Source organism: Pantherophis guttatus, chromosome 3, assembly GCF_059756535.1.
Source record: "Pantherophis guttatus breed Tessera chromosome 3, ASM5975653v1, whole genome shotgun sequence".
Taxonomy (NCBI): Eukaryota; Metazoa; Chordata; class Lepidosauria; order Squamata; family Colubridae; genus Pantherophis; species Pantherophis guttatus.
The window spans coordinates 73,684,041-73,704,381 of NC_142065.1; the positions used below are offsets into that span (position 1 = coordinate 73,684,041).

Consider the following 20,341-nt stretch of genomic DNA (forward strand, 5'->3'; position numbering starts at 1 on the left):
TATTAATTAATCAAGACTTGGCATTCTTGCAGAATACTTCTCTTCACCATTAAGATAACCTCTTTTGAAAGAGAATGTCTGGTCTCCTTCCTTCACTGTACAATCTGACTAGAGCAAACAACCTGATATCTTCCTGGCAGGCTTCCAGTTATCATGGCTTTTTGCCAACTCTGCATACAATCATATCTTTATGCAGGCACTCAAACAGTTGTTCTGTGGTAGTTTGTGTCAGTTTTGTTGATGGAAAGAGTAGAGCTGGTTTAGTTCTCATAGAAACGTTTCTCATAGGAGAGAAAGGGAAAGGGCTTCTAGATGGTCTGACTTTGGAAATGGAATCTCACAAAATTATCAGAGAGCACTCTAAGAAGAAAAAATGAAGGGAAGTAGAATGGCCATCAAGGCTGGCAACTAAAATGGCTAAAGAAAGCACTGGGCAATTCAAAACTTAATGTTTAGAAGGCTTTCTGTTGAACTGAAAATGGACGGACCAGTGATAATTGCTGAAAATTTATTGCTACTTTAGGAGAGTCATATGGAGAATAGGGCATGATTCAGACAAGTGTGCTGAGAAGCAGAAGGAAAGCACCATAGGAGGGTGTGAAAGCAGAAAACAGCTCTCAGTGGATCTGAATTTGATTTTACCAGCCTGAATGAGGAAAACCAGCTGTCAGCTGGGCAGATAGAAAAAAAATTGCCACCAACCTCGGTAAGCCATTCTCTAACTCTAAAATTAGGTAGTAAACAGGGTAAGGAATAGAGCATTCCGTTATATATTTAGCTCACATTGTAATCTACAAAAATTGGATGCTTAAAATTGTTTTAGGCTGCAGGGGGAAAAAATGTTCTTGCCTCACAGTTGAAGCTGTTTAATCATCTGAGGCTTGGAGAAAGGAAGACATTTGCAAGGGATTGCAGTAAAATCAGTTTCTTGCTTGCCAAGTAAGGCTCAAAAGTGAAATTGCGCACAATTCTCATTTTAACATGCTTCTTTTTTCTCCTTTTTTAAAAATCAAGTGGTATATTGCCCTGAATTTCTAGCAAACCCTAAAAATCTATATTAGGTCACAGTCTCTGCACTAATGGATGGGGAAGGCTGTGTTCAGAATACTGCAAAAATGAGGATGCTAATAATACTCACCGGCTACCTTCTTTCAAAAGGGCAATTGCAATCCGAATTCGATTTCTCAGAAATATTAACATCAGTATAATGACAACTTCCACTATACAAAGTAGTATCACTGAAAATAACAAGAAATGAGTTTGTCAAAAAATAAGGCTGACTTAATCTCACAACAACACATTACCAGTTAGAAGGGTAGGCCCTTTCACGACCGCATCTTATTCAGGATTCCAGCAGAATTAATTCTTAACGTACTTAGATCTAGCCTCTGTGCAAGAATGTCATCAAGATTGTACTCTCTCATCACAATTGTACTTATGTGTTTCATTTTGCATATGTAAGGCGTCTCCTCAATGAATATTATGGCATATTGTACAACAAAGTTGATGAAGAAAACCATTCATTTAAAAGCAAAGCAATTTCAATGCAATGCAGAGCTTTAAATATAATTCAAATTCAACATGATTAGCGTAAAGAAATATCTGTTTGCAATTAGACAGTCCTACTCACTGACTCCCTTTTGCTATTTTCATTCATATCTGAAGATGTTGGATATAATTAATGCTTATATGTGACTGATTTTGTTCTCTTATTTATTGTATCTCAGTGCTTACCATTATTATTCTTGGATACTAACTTTTTAATGACTAACAGCAGCCTGAATTTCAGTTATTTTTTATGTACTGATATTTACTTCTGTACTTTATGTACTGATATTTACTTGAAGTTAGCCATATAGAATTCCAATATGTTTTGACAAGATTCAGAAATTCTGCAAATGAGAAATAACACTGAAATCTTATGTCTTTTCTTTTTCTTTTTCAGAAAGCAACAGGGTAAAAACAACAAAGGAACAATCCACTTTATCTCAGGCATGAAAACTCACATTGAGTTTTATTGAACATAATGAGGATTATTTCTAAATTCTATTCATTTTAAGTCTTGATCCACCAGACGTTTTAGAATACAATACTATTGTCTCCAGAGCAGGGAAAAAACCAGGGAGACTTTACAATTTGATTTTGCCTGTAGGCTAAATGAACATGTAATGTATTTTTAAGAAACTTATTTATCTATATGGGACAGTAAAATACAATATTTTGTACTGTGTTTCAGTGCAACTTACCCTACTTATCCTAGGATCTTCCCAGCCTATTCCCATGTTTCCTACCTGCACAGGTGCAACAAAGCATGAGCTATGTTTCATCATGCATTCTCTAATTCATTCATTCACTTTAAGAACAAATAAAGTCAACAGCTTGGCTGCATCTTGCATAGCCTGAAAGCATATTCCAGAGCAAATGACTACAATTTGGAGCCATATAGATACGCCAGACCACACATTCCATAATTTCCAGATGTCACAGCATCTGGAAATAGCAATAGCACTTAGACATATACCGCTTCATAGTGCTTTTACAGCCCTTTCTAAGTGGTTTACAGAGTCAGCATATTGCCCCAACAACCTGGGTTCTCATTTTACCCACCTTGGAAGGATGGGTAAGGAAGGAAGGCTGAGTCAACCTTGAGCCTGTAAGATTTGAACTGCCGAACTGCAGCTAGCAGTCAGCTGAAGTAGCCTGCAGTACTGCACTCTAACCACTGTGCCACCTCGGCTCTTGGTCTTAGTCTCTTAGTCATGGACATACTCTAGCTGAAGCTGTTATGTGTGATCACCTGACATTTTGGGGTGCAATATTATTAGCATGCTGATAATAACAGACTTTATAACACTCTCTTGCCCTGTGACAGAGATGACATTAATGCTCCAAGTCAGGGGTGTAAAACTCATGTCATCACGGTGGCGTCACATGATGTATTGGGACTTTTTCCACCTTCACTAAACTGGGCGTGGGCATGGCCAACACATGATGCATCTGGCCCGCAGGCCAGGAAGTTGACAATCTCTAAGTGTTTGGAGGTTTCCAGGATCTGGAGAGGTCAGAATGGGTTAAAGCTGAATTCAAGAAAGCAGAAGTCATGTTTGTTCAAAAAGTCATCTGTTGATCTCAATGTTATCTCTTGATGAGCAAACACTGCTCACAAAGGAGCAAGATTATCACTAGAAAGCCCTTCTGAACTCACAGCTCCTGCTAAAACAGCAAGTAAAATTGTAGCTAGAGAAGTTATAGCCCAGTTGCAATAACTGATTCACCAGTTGCAGTATTATCTGGTGTCAGAGAACCTGGGAACAATTAACTCTTGCCCTGACTAACCCAGTTAGATAGCTACAATGCACTCTGCATGGAAGTACCTTTAAAGACAAATCAGAAGTAACTATTAGTCCAGAATTGGGGACACATTACAGCTATGCTGTGAGTTACGAATTAGCTTCCAATTGACTTCTAGATGTAATTTAAAGTAATTTTGACCTGTAAAGATCTTTCTACCTCGGCACCTGAGACATTGCAAGATGACTTGGTCCAAACAAAAGCACCCCAAATATTAGGGCATTTAGGATTAACATACTCCTAGTTCTCAACTTTGCAGAATAAAAGAAGCTAAGGATGGAAGTCACTGCTTTTCAAGTGTTGTGTTGGTTCTCTAGAACAAATTCCTACTGGAGATAAGACTAATATTCTTATCTGATACGATAACATTCAAGAAAATCCTGAAGCCAGAGTTTATCCAGAAAGCCTTCTGGTCCATCTTTTATCTTTGTTATTTCTTACTAATATTGGAGCTGAGATGGAGGTGTGATTCTGTGGCATTTTAATTATCAATTTGTACTATGGATAAATTTCTTTATATCATGTAAGCCTCTGAGAATCAATTCAAATTGTAGTGGTATATAACTGCAGTGAAATAAAGACATTTAGAAATGTCTTGTTTAGACAAACAAGACATTTAGGAAATCTGGTTTTCAGAGAGCAAGCTCGCATATTGTACCCTTGATTTTTTTTCTTTCAATGTGCTGGATAAACTCATCTAACTCCAGCTTATTTGTCAACCCATGTTTTAAACATATCATAGCTTACCATGGAGTATATTGAGTATGGTGTCAATCAATCATCAAAGAAGTTGTTTAGTCAGGATAATATTAAGCAGGTGTCTCAAAATACAGGTTTCTCAAAAATTCACTTACTAAATGCTAACCATGTTTGCCTCAGTTGCAGATAGACCCTGAAATCTGTCTGGAATCCAATATCATAGATGGTAAGATCAGAACCAGGTATTCCATGAAGGCGATGATATTCCCAGTAGCAATGCCAGATACCTTTTGAAAAAGAAAAAATAGAATCATAAAACAATTTACATCCTTTCGATAATCTATACTATGGTTTGTTTCAAACCAAAGAGAACTTTCTGGCAGAAAGATGCCAGATCAAATATAAGAGCTGCAAACTACATGCTTGACTTGGGACCTAACACTCAGTAGAAGCCTTCTTCTGATATGTATGCATGATCAAAAGTCACTTTTTATATGCTTATCAATCAGAAATTTATGAATGGCAAAAGAGAGAAAAATAGAGATTTTTACAGAAGTAACCCTTGATTTGGTATGTTCTTGTTGGACTAAAAAAAACCCCGGGATCTCTATTTTTACTAGTGAAAGACTAGAATTCTTTTGCTCTTAGAGAAATTTTGAATGCATTAGTTTCAGTTCCCGTGATTTGGGTTTGGTTCCTGTTCTCAATGCTCCATTTAATTTTTTAACTTTATATCACACCTGCCATGTTGGCAAACATTTGCATATTTCTGCTCTGCTGAATTTCAAATGAATTATTGCATTATTTTAAAATTTTATTATATTTCATTTTGTATGGCAAACGGAGATTAGCTGCTCTATGAGTTATTTTATAAATCTAGCCAGTAAATACTAAAAAGAAAGCAAAACAAACCTTACAATGTCTAGAGGTACTCTTATTTGAAGAAAATAGCTTCCTGACTTCCAAACAATCATCAGTCTTTTCACAAATAATTGAAATTCCAAAAGAAACTTGCCAATAACTTTTTGAGAAGGTGGAGCACCACCCAGTATTTTCTCTCATGTTTCAGGTGGGGAAAAAAATCTCAAGTTCTATCAGGGAGCAACATCAAACATGAAGAATATTGAATATTCTACACTGATAGCTGTCAAAACAGAGCATTCATATGATATGTGGGTCATGTTTGATAACTGTACAGGTGTTTCTGAATCAGGAAACTGCAGAAAAATTCACTTTCTCAGTATGCAGTGAAATAGGTTATTAAATTGTCACAGGTGATGAGCCAGGTAACTAGTTTCTCTATCTATAGAAAGGCATACATACATTTTTGAAAAAGCTTGTCACATAAACCAACCTTACGTCCTACCTAGTTGTTTAGTTGAGGTTGGATAGTTTTGATGAGGATGACTGTAAGGCACCTCAAATTCTTGTAAACTAAGAGCTCTATAAATCTATCATGTTATATTTCGGTATTTAGTAGGGCAGAACAAGGAGAAATCATAAATTTAAACAATTTTGTTTAATTTAAATTTAAACAAAAACCAGATTGTGATATTATACTCTAGATATACTAAAACACACATACATAACAAGTAAACATCTGCATAGTGGGTAGAAGACTAGGATGTTTTTCCTTGGCCTACGTAGTAGTAAAGTATTAATACTAGGTATTGTACTGCTGAAGGAAGAACATATTGTGTGGAATCCTTGGTGCTCTCTGAGCTTGATTGTTTTCTTACAGATGTTTCATTACTTAACTAGGTAACATCATCAGTGCTAGAAGGGAGTGGGGTTTGCTGTTTATACCATGGCTATTTAACATTCCATTAGCTAGTTTGTAATAGGAAAAGAGTCTATAGAGCAGGGGTGTCAAACACACAGCATGCGGGCTGGATAAGGCCCATGCAGGCCATGGCCACCCCGGCTCCGCAATGGACAAAAACAATCCTGGTACATCACAATATGGCCTGCAATGCGATCGGGTTTGACACCCCCGATCTAGAGGACAAATAGAATGGCCCAACACTAAGTCATTTAATGGGGAAAGTGTGAGATAGTATAGAATTAACTGATAATCAGTTCTGCTTATCTCAGTATTAGTAATAAAGTGCTAGATGGCTGTATGTAATATTTGGCACTTACCATATCCTATAATCCCAATTACACCAAAGATGAAAATCCAGAAGAGAACTCCTGCTATGAATCTCAGGAGCACAAGAAAGAGCAAGCTGACTACCATCGCAATAAACAGCCCTCTGGAAGTAAAACAAAAACAAAATATACAACAGTTAAAAATTGAGAAAGCAGTCTCATACAGTGTCCCTAATTTCATTGAGACCTAAAGCAAATAGCAACTAGAAATATAGAAAAAATGAATTCATATAAAAGAACCGAATAAAGAAAGCACAAAAGAATGAATAAGGGCTAAGAAGAGAAGTTATATTCCCACTTTGCACGCACCATGACTGTTTATATGCTGAAGGCATGACTTTTGATGAATAAGAACTTACATTAAAATCCAGTACCAAGAGCTCGCGTAGTCTTCAAAAATCTTCATCCCAACTGATCTTGCATCAAGAACATTATTGATGCCACTTTAAAAAGGAAAAGTAAAACAAGTTTTAGACTAGGTCCCTCTTATGTAAATCAACCAACCTAAGAGCTTACTGTAAGTAATATGTACATCAAGTCACAAATTAAGTCACAACTCTGTCCATAGTGTTTGGTTAATTGGCAAAATGGAATATTACTAGGGTCATCCCTAGTAATAAACCTATATTACACTGAGATTTGTGCTCAAAGCAATAATAAGCTACAAGAAAATATAAATCTTATGGAAAAGGCAAGAATGTAGGTTCTAATTCTATACATATTCAATGGACATACTTTTATACAATATATTACAGTACATATAGCTTACGCTATTAAACTATTAACATTTCCAAAAAATTAAAATTAAAATAACATCATAGGATATCTAAACAATAAGACTGTAGGATATCTAAACAACATTTCTATTACTAGTTATAGTATAAGCACCATTCTAGGGAAGCATCTGTAGGATTTTAGTACTGGTTAACTATAGATGGCTGCGTCATCTGAAAGTCAACTATGGATTATGCTTTTTTGAATTAACCGTTCTGAAGGTTGTGCAAGATGGAAAGCTTTGGAGTTTATTTTTAAGGTTGTCTTTCTTGTGCTTGAGAGTCCTTATAGTGACTAAGATGTCAACAAGGACCAAAGAAATGCAGGTTCAAGAGCAGTCTTAGCCATAAATACTGTAGTAATGGGAGTCTTTGGCCCAATCACTTTTTCTCTTCAACCTCTGCTACAATGATGCTCATGATGGGGAAAATGGAACTTCTTCTGTTTTCCCCATCATTAGCGCATCCTCCTTTTGCTGCAGAGAAAACTGCTTGGTCAAATGAATGAAGTATTGCTTTTATTAAGCAGCCTTTAATATCCTGTTTGAATAGAAAGAAAGGGTAAAAATAAAACAAAAATCCTAATGACAAGCTATAATGTTATTATTTGACTGAATCAGTCCAAGATACTTGGATAAGGAGTGAATCAGTAGTGGGTTCCTCTTACCTTCGCTCCCACTTTGGAACCGGGAATGCGCATGCGTGCTTGCTTTGCTTGCGCATGGCGCTTCTGCGCATGCGCAGAACTTTCTGTGCATGCATAGAGCGTCCATGGTGATGTGTGGCCGGGTGGGCAGTGCCTCCTGCCGCCGTCACTACCGGTTCGCCCAAACTGGAGTGAACCGGTAGAAACCCATCACTGGAGTAAATGTTTCAGACCAAAAAAAAAAAAAGAAGTCCAGTTGCCACAATTCAGCTTACAGACATGGATAAAAAAATAATTTGCATATAAAGTTGCTCATGGAACAAATGAAATCAAAATCATGAAATTTCTCTACTACATAGAGGTTTGTCTGTGAGATTACTACTGTAAAAAAAAATCCATGGCAGTGTATTTATATGACAACTGGTCAAGCAAAGTTGCATAGGTAAACACAAAAACACACTCTATCCATACTTTGCTGCTTCCCTGAGATCTGTTACATTCCGTGTTTTTCCTCTTCCATCTCTGAAAGTAGTTTGGTTGGCCACAGTCAGAATTCCATTTTTAGTAGAGAAATCAGGAAAGCACCTCTTAAGGACTGTGGAAACAAAAAGCTATCTGTAGTGTCATGTGTCTTTTTATTATGATTCATATTTGATACTGAGATGAAACAATACAGATCAAATTGCACTAAATTTCATCATATTAGATTTAATATGACTAGATATATTAATTAGCAGAAATTCTGTTTGTTTAAAGCGGTATGTGTTATACAGTATAGTGTGTAATTCATAAACAATATCTGTTTCATTAAATATACTAATGAAATTTTCCATGTATTTTATTTGAAATGTAGATAAGGTGGACTCAAAACACCTGCTCCCTCCTAAGCATACCGATGAGCTACAAATCTGTTAACGGTGTCCATTTTGCTCTCTAAATTCATGGAGACGTTACCCTAGCCCCAATGGGATTTTCCTACGCCTTTTACCAAGAAATGTAAATAGGATGAATACTGAGGCATTATAAATCCTTTAGCAATGTCCATTTTGTTCTTCAAATTCATGGACACTTAACGCTAATCCCAAGGGGGTTTGCCCCACAAGGGGATTTCCTCATATATTTTACCAGGAAATACAAATAGAATGGGCTAGAAAAATAAGCACCCTCCTAAGCATACCGATGTCCTTTCTGTAATTTCTTTTCTTTCTAGTGTCAAAATTAAACATATTTCCTAACTATTTTAGAATTGTGATATGCTTTTTCAATCATTGAAAAAAATCACCCATCACCCTTATCAATCAATGATCATTTTCAGGAATCCCATAAGTATGACCGTAAAGAAAAGCCCCAATCATTTTAAACAATTCCCTATTTCTAGCAATATTCCATTTGTTAATTGGAATGGATTGCTACTACTTCTTTACTTCCTTGCTGCTAAAATTATTAGCAAAACTGTAAAATTTTACACAGACAATTATAGAAAGTCATTTACAAATCTACATTATTTCTCTTACTGTTGGTGTGGGAAAGTGGGGAGATCATAGTTGCATCCATTTTGCATTACTACTTTCCTGCGATATTTGCTTCTACTTCATACAAATTGAAATATACTACATTTTAGGTTATTCTGGTAAATATCTACCTTTTTATAACTATTAATGAATTTGAAAATTGTGACAAAACATTACTACATTTTTCCATCACAGCAATTATTGTAGTTTTGGGCTTCTTTGTAACTGATAGACAAGCCACAGCATGAATAGATACTGGATTCACATATCTACGTATTCTTCAGCATGTTGTTTTTTTTAAAAAATAGGGCTTGCTGGCTCGGTTTGCACATCAAGATACAAATCATCAGTGGTGGGGTTAAGCCACTTAGCACCACTTCAGGAGAACCAGTTGTTAACTTTCTGAGCAGTTTGGCAAAGTGGTTGTTGGAAGAAATCATTAGGGCAGAGAACCAGTTGTTAAATTACTTGAATCCCACCACTGCAAACCATGGTATATGAACACTAATTTTATATAACACATTAAAAGAAAATTAACAATCCACATTGCTGTAAAATGTCTTGTGAATCCAAAAGGAAGCATTGCAAAAAGGAAAAGGATGCTGATCAAACTAGAGTGAAAAGAAAAGGGGAGAGAAACAGTTCAGAAAGAAGTAAATGGATTTAGCATTATTTTATAACCCAAAAGAGACTAGCAGAATATGTATGTATGTATTTGCAGTATACTGTATGCTAAGATAAAGCAAGATATGAGAAAAATAATATGGAAATGAAGACTGTACACAGTATTACGTGGTTCTACCTTATTCAAGGATACAATTAGCTGATATTTGGGGTACGTAAGTGGTCTTATTATATTGTAGCTGGAGGAAAGAAAGATTTAAAATGGGAAACACTAGGATTTCAAATTCTGCGGATTAACTGTACTGGGGAGTATTTTAAAGTGCTACAAATATACATATCACTTGAATTTAGTTACGTTCTCTTCATTCAAGTCATACTTGGTTTATTGGGATCCAATGTATGAATCATGTGTGAACCATAATTTCCAGCTAATAGCTAGATAACACATACTAACAAATCATGATTATAACAAATTATGCTTTACCTAAGGTGTAAATCTAGTATTTTTCTAATTTATCCCTTATACTATGTCCTTGAACTTTAGTTCAGAATATCTCAAATCTCAAAAGAAAATAAGATTTTAGTATTTGGCCCTGCCAATGTTAACACAACATAAATACACAGATACTTACAAGGCCGGCTTGGAATAATCATAGAAGGACAATCTTCATCACGCATAACTTGAGTTACAGACTGAAAGTCAAAATAAAAGCATAAGAAGAAATGCAGAAAAATGTTAACCGTTTTTTAATGCCAAGAATCAAAAAGTTATTACACATTATTGGTTAGAATTTCAGTGAGAACTATGAAGTTCAGGTCTTACTGGTTTCCCATTAATGGTAAAAAGAAGCCAGGAGGATTCGTGTCATGACTTTGAAGAGAAAATATTTGAGCAAGTAGCTTTGACCTAATTTCAGAATTAAATTGCTTTTTAATAGAATAAGCATAATGAATTTAGGACTGAAATCCAGGCTTTGTAAAAGCTTTTCAATATGAGATAATTGGAGAAAAAATTAATTTTTGAAAAACTAAAGTTGCTTCAAACCAGTGACCTGGCGGCAAATCAATTTGTTAATTCCAATGTCTTATATCTTTTGCTTTATCCTATCACTGAAATAAAGTACTTCCTACACTGAATTGTCAGATGAGGATTCAAAAAGCCAAGATAGCAGTTGAGACTACATGATCAAAGCATCCTATTTTTGTACTTGCACTAATACTATAAGACAGGAGTCCCCAAACTTGGCAGCTTTAAGACTTGTGGACTTCAACTCCCAGCTGGAGAATTCTGGGAGTTGAAGTGCACAAATCTTAAAGCTGCCAAGTTTGAAGACCTCTGCTATAAGATGTACCAATGAACAGGACCTTGATCACGTGGTCACAAGCACCATTCTGCTTTCCTCCACCCCTGTGTTATGCTACGAATTATTTAATGAATATCAAATATAGCCATTCATTGCCCACATTTTGTCCTGGAATTCTACAATGTGGCTGAATCTGTTTTCTTTAGCAATTACTTAATTCCTTACTCCTACCAGATGATTGGATTCTCTGCAAGAATGTCTGTATTACAAAGCTCCAGACGTAGGCCAAAATTCATTTCTGCGAAATTCTGATAAACCTAAGATACTAGATGCTTTCTTTTTTCCTTAGCTGATGATGCACTTTGAAATTCAACTACCTTGGTTTTAAAAAAATGAGAGACAAAGGAACCCATTTCTCCCACTAAAGAAGTAAGTAGTGCAGATGTGTACTGCAACAGCAAACAGATGTACAGACTGACCTTATGGGACAGAGAAGAAAAGGAGATTTACGTATGGACCAGGGTCACGCAATTCGGGACCTCCTTTAAGTTTGCCCTTCTCACTCTTTCCTTACCTCTGCTAAAATGTTCTGGATCAGTGATGGCTCTATGGCTCTCTTAAGTGAGACTATGACTCTCTTAACTGGGACACAGTTGCACGGCTTGGGCGCCTCCACATGGTGACCGCTGGAGAAGGTACGAACAGTGTCTGTGAGTCTAAGTACTGGAGCTAAGATTCAAGCCACCCCCCCCTGCAAGGCCAACCACCTTGTAGAGGGCTTGCTGCTGGTTGCTAACATGACTATAGTATTCAGTCCTGGTCCCCCTGGACTTTCGGACTCCAGTAGTAGAGATGGGGATGCCAATAGTATAGGCACCCAAAACAGGACGGGAAATCCCAACTTCCCATGCTTTTGTAGTTCCCATTTTAAGACCAAACGGGGCCTCGGCGGACACCAATTGCACCACCACTCGGCAGAGGTGAATGCTGAGCGTGTAGCTGTGCTTCCCACATATAGAAATTTAACTATTCTATTGCACAAGACTTCTGCGCATGCGCAAGATGGCGACTTCCCTGTGACTCCGGTATTTCGGGGGGGTGATTATGGCTTCAGGGGGGCCTTGAAGGGCTGAATTTCTATCGCTGCAGCCCTGGCCCAGCTGGAGGAGTGTCGGGGCTCTCTGCTGAGGGGGTCTCTGGCTTCTTAGAACGTCCTGGAGGCTCGCGGAGGCTCGCGGCTTGTGGAGACTACAGGACGGCGAGAGCGGCCCGAAGGAGAAGGGGGCGGCGGCAGACCTCCCATGGCAAAGGCGGCAGAGCCAGGAAGACGGCGTCAGCGCCGCGGCGATGGCGGCGGTGCGGCATCCTTGTCGGGATCCTCGCCAGCCCAATCCGCCCTCTGGACATGTGCTAGGGCGGTGAGGGGGGCGAGGTGAGGACGGGGAGGCTGGCAACAGCGGCGGCAGCGATGCTGGCGGCGTGGAAATGGCGGCCGCCGGCTCAAGGAAGGGGCCGCCGCAGTTTGGTCTGTGGGAGTGTTGGAGATGGTGGCAGCTGCTTACTCGTGGCATTAGATCTCCTGGGTGATTGTGGGGCACTGTTTGGCCCTTGGTCGTCCCAGAGGCCTTCATGTTGATCTATGAAGGCTGGGCGAGATGAGCAGCATGATTATAAGGAAGATCTGGAGGGATGGGGGAGAGCTGGACCATGACTGAGGGTTTTTCCCCCCTCTGGCGTTTGTTTGCCTTGGCTCTCCTCTTTTCCCCCCCATCATCATCTCCTGGACTAGGTGTCATCTTGACCTCCCTATAGTTTTTTTTGATGGCTACAATCTCCACCGTTGAGCCTGCCCTGGACTATGTGGACTGACCTGATCCCATTCTTTCCCTCCATTGAATGGAGGTTTACATCTGGGGATTCAAGTCTTGGTGGAGTGGGTCTACAGCTGCTGTCTCACCTCCGGTTCTCTGGACGATCGTAGTTGACCAGCCGCCATGAGAGGGGGGCTGGGTCACCCTTCACCGGTCCGAAACAGCATTCTTACTCCTGCCATTGCCGTGAGAGGGCAATGAGGTCCTATGTGTCCCATTGGAATTCTATTGAAGCCTGACATTTACTCTTGACTGTGATAACATCAAATTGTCCCCTGGCTACTGGCCATGGATTATCACCTCCCCCTGATGTCCAGATGTACTCGGTGAATGACCTTCGTGCCCTGCGAGATTCCCCCCTCTCGCAGGTTTGGCCCTCTTCGTTATCGAGGGCCTATCTTGATGACGGGCATTGGAGCCCCGAGAGATGGCATGCAGCAAAAAAGAGTTTGAGGGGTTTTTTAAGTGGGTTTTTTAGTAGGTTTTTAACAAACATTTTAAGGGGTTCGGGGGAGATTAGGGTGGGTTCTGGGGGAAATCCACCGGGTTCAAGACCAGCCTTAGCGAAGGGCTACGACATTAGGGACGTAGAACCGGAGGTCGGGGAGGGGGTTGGAGTTCGATTTGAAGAGGGCTGTTCCATCAGCATAGTGAGTGGGAGGGGCAGATATGGCGGTAGCTGGGGACCACATCATGTTCGGGGAATGCGCACTCGCTATTTTAGAGCGATTGCGCACTCCGGTCCCCAATGCTTTTCTCGTTCCCCAGGGTGTCCAGATTCTCAGGGCCAGAGCCTTCGGCTGATGTTATGCAACGCCAGGTCCGTTGTTAATAAAGCCCCCCTCATTCACGATCTTATTCAGGAGGGGGAGGCGGACCTGGCGGGCATTACGGAGACCTGGTTGGGCCAGGAGGGGGGAGTTCCCCTCGTGGATATATGCCCACCAGGCTTCCGTGCATTTCATCAGCCAAGGGCTCAGGGCAGGGGCGGGGGGGTGGCGGTTATTATAAAGGAAGGTCTGGATCCAAGGGAGACCACTGTTCCACAGATAGCCGGATCTGAGTCCCTCTTTGTAAAGTGGGGTCGTGGAGTACAGATGGGCTTGTTGGTCACATACCTGGCTCCCTGCCACGTGGCAACGGCCCTGCCCGAGCTGCTTAACGTTATAGCCGAGGTGGCGGTGGACACCCCCAGACTTGTTATTATGGGGGATTTCAACCTGCCATCTATCGGTGAAACGTCTGAGGTGGCTCGAGAGTTCATGGCTTCCATGACGGCCATGGACCTTACTCAGTTAATTCATGACCCCACTCACACAGGGGGACACACTCTGGACTTAGTTTTTGTCTCTGGTCAGTGGTTGAGTGGCCTTGATATAGGGGATATAGCCATCGAACCTTTGTCATGGTCTGACCACTCGCTTCTTCGACTGGACTTTCTAACCGCTGCACCCCGCCGCAGGGAGGCGGAACCGACCAGGTGGTTCCGCCCCAGGCGCCTGATTGACCCTGATAGGTTCCAGATGGAGCTTGGGCCATTTCCTGAGACTCTGGCTCATGACTCGGCTGAAGACCTGGTGGCCGCCTGGGATAGTGCGGCTGCCGGGGCCTTGGACCGTGTCGTGCCTTTGCGGCCTCTGACCCGGCACCGAACTCACCTAGCTCCTTGGTTCTCCGAGGAGCTTAGGGAGATGAAGCGCCGGAAAAGACGCCTGGAGAGTAGTTGGAGGACCAGCCACTCCGAATCCGACCGAACACTGGTGAGGTCTCATATTAAGACCTACCTAGTGGCAATAAAAGCGGCGAAATCCAGCTATTTTGCCGCTCTTATCGCGTCATCAGATAATCGCCCGGCCGCCCTGTTTAGGGTGACCCGCTCCCTCCTCCATCTGGAAGTGCGGGATGACCCCTTGCAGGGCCGAGCTGAGGACTTTGTGCAGTATCTGTATGACAAAATAGCTCAGATTCGGGAAGGGCTGGCCTCTGACTGGGTATGTCTGGACGGGATGACTGAGACAGGTCTTGAGAGTGTTATCTGGGGGGAGTTCGATCCTGTGGCTCCCGAGGACATGGACAGGGTCCTGGGACGGCTGAACGCAACCACATGTTTATTGGACCCGTGCCCCTCCTGGTTGGTACTGGCTTCCCGGGAGGTGACACGAGGCTGGCTCCAGAAGATTGTTAACGCTTCTTTGAGTGAGGGGGTCCTGCCGGCCGCTTTGAAAGAAGCGGTTGTGAGGCCCCTCCTCAAGAAGCCTTCTCTGGATCCGGCTGTTTTGGCTAACTATCGTCCAGTCTCCAACCTTCACTTTGTTGCGAAGGTTGTTGAGAGTGTGGTGGCGCAACAGCTTCCCCGGTACCTGGATGAAGCTGTCTATCTAGACCCGCTCCAGTCCGGCTTCCGGCCTGGGCACAGCACGGAAACGGCATTGGTCGCATTGGTGGATGATCTCTGGAGGGCTCGGGATAGGGGTTGCTCCTCTATCCTGGTCCTGTTAGACCTCTCAGCGGCTTTTGATACCATCGACCATGGTATCATGTTGCACCGGTTGGCGGGGTTGGGGGTGGGGGGCACCGTTCTGCGGTGGTTCTCCTCCTACCTCTCTGACCGGTCGCAATCTGTGTTGACAGGGGGGCAGCGGTCGACCCCGAGGCACCCTGCTTGTGGGGTGCCACAAGGGTCGGTCCTCTCGCCCCTTCTGTTCAACATTTATGTAAAGCCGCTGGGTGAGATCATCCGTGGTTTCGGGGTGGAGTTCCATCAGTACGCTGATGACACCCAGCTGTACATCTCCACCCCAGGCCACCCCAACGATGCCCTTGAAGTGATGTCCCAGTGCCTGGAGGCCGTGCGGGCCTGGATGGGGAGAAACAGGCTCCGACTCAACCCCTCCAAGACCGAGTGGCTGTGGCTTCCGGCGTCCCGATATAGCCAGCTGACGCCATCGCTGGCTATTGGGGGCGAATCACTCGCCCCCACGGAGAGGGCTCGTAACTTGGGCGTCCTCCTGGATGCACGGCTGTCGTTAGAAGATCATTTGAGGGCCGTGGCCAGGGGAGCTTTTTATCAGGTCCGCCTGATACGCCAGTTGCGCCCCTTTCTAGATCGGGACTCCCTACGCACAGTCACTCAGGCACTCGTCACTTCCCGCCTGGACTACTGCAACGCTCTCTACATGGGGCTCCCCCTGGGGTGCACCCAGAGGCTCCAGCTGGTCCAGAACGCGGCCGTGCGGGGGATTATGGGGGCGACGAGGCGCTCCCACGTAACACCTCTCCTGCGCGAGCTGCACTGGCTCCCGGTGGTCTTCCGGGTGCGCTTCAAGGTGTTGGTGACCACCTTTAAAGCGCTCCATGGCTTAGGGCCGGGGTACTTACGAGACCGCCTTCTGCCACCAATAGTCTCCCACCGGCCAGTACGCTCGCACAGAGTGGGCCTCCTCAGGGTGCCGTCCGCCAGACAATGTCGGCTGACGACCCCCAGGGGGAGAGCCTTCTCTGTGGCGGCATCTGCCCTCTGGAACGACCTACCCCCAGAGATACGCACGATACCAGACCTCCGGATTTTTCGTCGGGCCCTGAAAACCCATTTATTTCAACTAGCGGGGCTGGCTTGAGTTAATTTTAAATTGATTTTAAATTGGGTTATTTTAATTTACGGCCAATAATATTTAATTATTTTAAATTGTTTTTAAATTTTGTATGTATTGTTTTTTATTCTGGCTGTTCACCGCCCTGAGTCCTATTCTGGAGAAGGGCGGTATAGAAATTTAAATAATAAATAAATAATAATAATTACACTGTGGTGCATTGTTCAGTGAAATGGAAATGTAGGACTTTTTTTAAAAAAATTTTTTAATTTGTTTAAATTAAAACAAAACGAGTTAAATTAAGACAAAACGAGTAACAACAAAACATACAAAACATGTAAACAAAGAGTTCGAGTATACATGTTGTCAAAGCTATCACAACTGTAATACATGTTCTTATTTGTGTTTTGACTCTTCTTTGTTTGGTCTTACTCATCTATCTATCTGTATGATTCACTGTTAACTTGTGTTAGTGATTTATGTTCCTGTTTGTGTAACTCCAGTTGCTCCCTATTCTTTTTTCCTTTTTCTATTTTCTAACCAAGTGTACCGCTTTTCCCATACTAGATAGTAGTCGTGTTCTTCTTTATCTTGTAGTTCCTTTGTGAGTCTGTCCATTTCTGCACATTCCATAATTTTACTAATTACTCTATCTTCTGTTGGTGTGTCACTACTCTTCCAATTTTGTGCAAAAATTATTCGTGCTGCTGTTGTTAGATGAATGATTAAGTATTTTATTTCCTTTTCATATTGTCCATTTATTATACCTAATAGAAAGGTTTCTGGCCTCATTTCTAATCTTCATTGTGTGATTTCTTCTACTTGTGTTCTGATCATTTGCCAGTATTGTTTTGTTTTTGGGCAGGTCCACCATATGTGATAGTAGGTTCCTTTATAAAGTTTACATTTCCAGCATGTTGGAGAGGTGTTGGGAAACATTCTTGCCAGTCTGGCCGGTGGGAGGTGCCATCTGTAGAACATTTTGTACAGATTCTCCTTATATGGTACCAACATTGTTAATTTATAATTTATTGTCCGTAGGTTCTTCCAAAATTTCATGCACTAGACTACTCTTATTGTATTTCAATATCGTTATTTGTGATAGTATTTTATCAGTAGTACTGTCTAGAGTCTATGGTCTATATGGTGTAGATCTTCAAAATAAAGGTTAATCTTATTGGATTATAAATTACTTCTATAAATATCCTTAACACCCTAGTAATAAATAATTAATTAAATATATAAATATGTATTCAGGTAAGGGAGAGGAAAAATAGGGTGAAGGAGGTGAGGGAAAAACTTAGAGTTCTATTACTTCATTAAATCGTAATATAGTTAATACAATATAATAATCAGTAATATCAATTAATGTCAATATAGTAGTGTAATCGGTATAATAATCAGTCTATCAAATCAAAGCTTTCAAGTACAATCTAACTAAGATAAATATATAAGAGATTAAATATTATTTAAATTGATATCCACTTAAACTATTTGTTTCTAATTAGCTCTTAATTATCCATATAGTAGATTAGAAATCAATTAATCAAATGTTTCACAATCAACAAGCATTAATAAATGAATATACTGTTTTGCAAGGGTTAATCAGGTGTGTGTGTGTGTATATATATATATATTTATTTATTTATTTATTTATTTTGATTCATAGGTATAAATGTGCGATATTTTTGCAATCAGGGTTTTTTCCTATGTTGAAAGATGTTAAAATGGCCATGGTGCGATGAAATCTCTATTCATCACTTTCAGACCTGTCAGAAATTTTATGTTGTTTCTTCTGTGACTTATGGGAGACTGGGATAGCACTATTTCGGCCTTTTTAGGCCTCTTCAGCCAGTCACACCCATATTTTGTGACTCCTCCCTGTAGAGGTCAAATATTTATTTCTTTTGATTCATAGGTATAAATGTGTGATATTTTTGCAATCAGGGTTTTTTCCTATATTGAAAGATGTTAAAATGGCCATGGTGGGATGAAATCCTATATATATATAGGATTATTTTGCACTTAATATATAATTCTCTTTCACTCTTACTTATGGAGTTCTTGTGTCGAAGTTGTTATATATTATAGTCTTTGATATCTCTCTCTCCGGAAGTATCCAATAGCCAAAAGTTCAACTGTCTAAAATTCAGCACTTTAAAGCACTTTAAAATAGCCCGTTTGTCGTTATCAGTTAATTAGTTTTTGTATTAACTTCTCAGTTACTTTCCACTTGCCAGTCTGTTGCGCTGCTCTCACTCGCTCTCCCGGCTTCAATGGCCTCCGACACTTTCACTCTCACTCTCACTCTTACCGTTTTGCTGTCTTCCTATTTAAATAGTCTCTGGATACTTCTGTCTAGTTTGCTATGTCTCTCTGATCAAGTCCGAAAAAAAACCCCTTCTTCTCTGTTGAATCCAAATCTGGAGTCTGGTCAATCGCCACCATGTAAATCCCTTTGAAACCTCTCGTTTCAAAGCAGTCTCTCTTTTTTGCGCAGTCACCGCCTGTCAAATTTTCTTCTGCCCTTGTTGTTTTTTGTCACTGCTCTCTCTGGCCGCTATTCCGCCATCTTCTAGGGACTCAAATTCGCTGCTCTCCACTCTCTGCTTCGTTTATCGCTGTGCTTCGATTACTCCTCTTATTATTTCAATCCGCTTTCAATTTAAACTGGATACAGTTGCGATATCTCAGTTTGATCTTCTCTTCCTCCTGTGCGGTTTCAGCGCTTCGGGCCAGCCATAAAGGCTGTTTTTTTCCCGTCTGGAATTAGGAGGTTTCTCCTGAACCTTTGGGTTGGTTGCCTTCCCCCCCCCCCGAGGTCCTTGGAATTTCCTCCTTTTTCTATTGATCTCTCCAAGATCAATAGCGCCTAAAATGGCTTCCTAGGTGGGAATCTTGGAGTTTCAAGAACGGAGCCCAGTTCTCTAGCTCCAAACCCGCTGACGTCGCCGCCAGAAGTCGGAAATGTAGTACTTGTTTTAAAATTACATTAAATTACATTGTTTTAAAATTAAAATTACTATGTTTTCAGAGGCAGCTGGTGTTTTAGAGTGGTTAATGGAGGAGATCAATGTTCAAAACTATTCTCAACTATGCGTTGTGTTGACTATCACTATCCGTCAGTCCATCGTACCTCACAGGGTTGCCTTTGTAAGTGGCCCACATAAGGTACCTTGAGCTACTAGAGGTTATACAGGATATATATTCAATAAATATAAATAGAATAAATTACTTTTTAAGTATTTAGATGATTGCATTTGGTGGTGTACTTTGGCCTCTTTGAAGAGACATTCATCTAATTTTAATTTTGGAGGCTGACTTCCTTGCACTAGAAACTTTATAGCAATAGCTTTGCTGTAAGTCATCATGGAGAAAGTCATACAGATATAAATTTACCATTGATGTTTTTATTCTAGACTGATAAACTCACCTTGCGTGGCTTAGTAAATCCAGGCTTGCAAAATTGTTTGTAGTACTCCCAATAACTTCTATAGGAAGATTGCATTTCTATGTAGGTTGCAAATCTGTCTGGGCACTTTGAAACACAAAGCTTTTAAGACAAAACCGAAAACCTGATTGAAGTAGCAGTGGAGGATGAGACTGTTATATTACCAAAAGACCTATAGAAAAATCTATCATCTCTAAAAGTGCATCTTTTTTTAACAGATTGTTTGCTTAGCAAAGCATATATACAGTATACACATATAACAATTTCTTTTTTTTCTTCTCTATTTTGTAATGTCTAACAAGGGAAATGAGAAGAAACAAAAATATTCTTCTTTCAATGTCTATAGAATTTCTCCTAGTATTCCTTCTTG

At 40.8% G+C, this 20,341-nt stretch overlaps 1 protein-coding gene across 3 annotated transcripts in view; it reads right to left on the minus strand.

The window, feature by feature from the left end:
- SLC44A5 (solute carrier family 44 member 5) overlaps positions 1-20,341 on the minus strand; it is a 169,853-nt gene that overhangs the window by 22,181 nt on the left and 127,331 nt on the right. For all 3 annotated transcript variants that reach the window (XM_087889832.1, XM_034437013.3, XM_087889833.1), the window contains 7 exons: positions 19,954-20,073; positions 10,388-10,448; positions 8,092-8,215; positions 6,561-6,644; positions 6,193-6,305; positions 4,206-4,337; positions 1,139-1,238 (listed from right to left, as the gene is read on the minus strand). In XM_087889832.1, the coding sequence (XP_087745958.1) occupies positions 1,139-1,238; positions 4,206-4,337; positions 6,193-6,305; positions 6,561-6,644; positions 8,092-8,215; positions 10,388-10,448; positions 19,954-20,073 (734 nt within the window). The remainder of the gene's footprint in view (positions 1-1,138; positions 1,239-4,205; positions 4,338-6,192; positions 6,306-6,560; positions 6,645-8,091; positions 8,216-10,387; positions 10,449-19,953; positions 20,074-20,341) is intronic.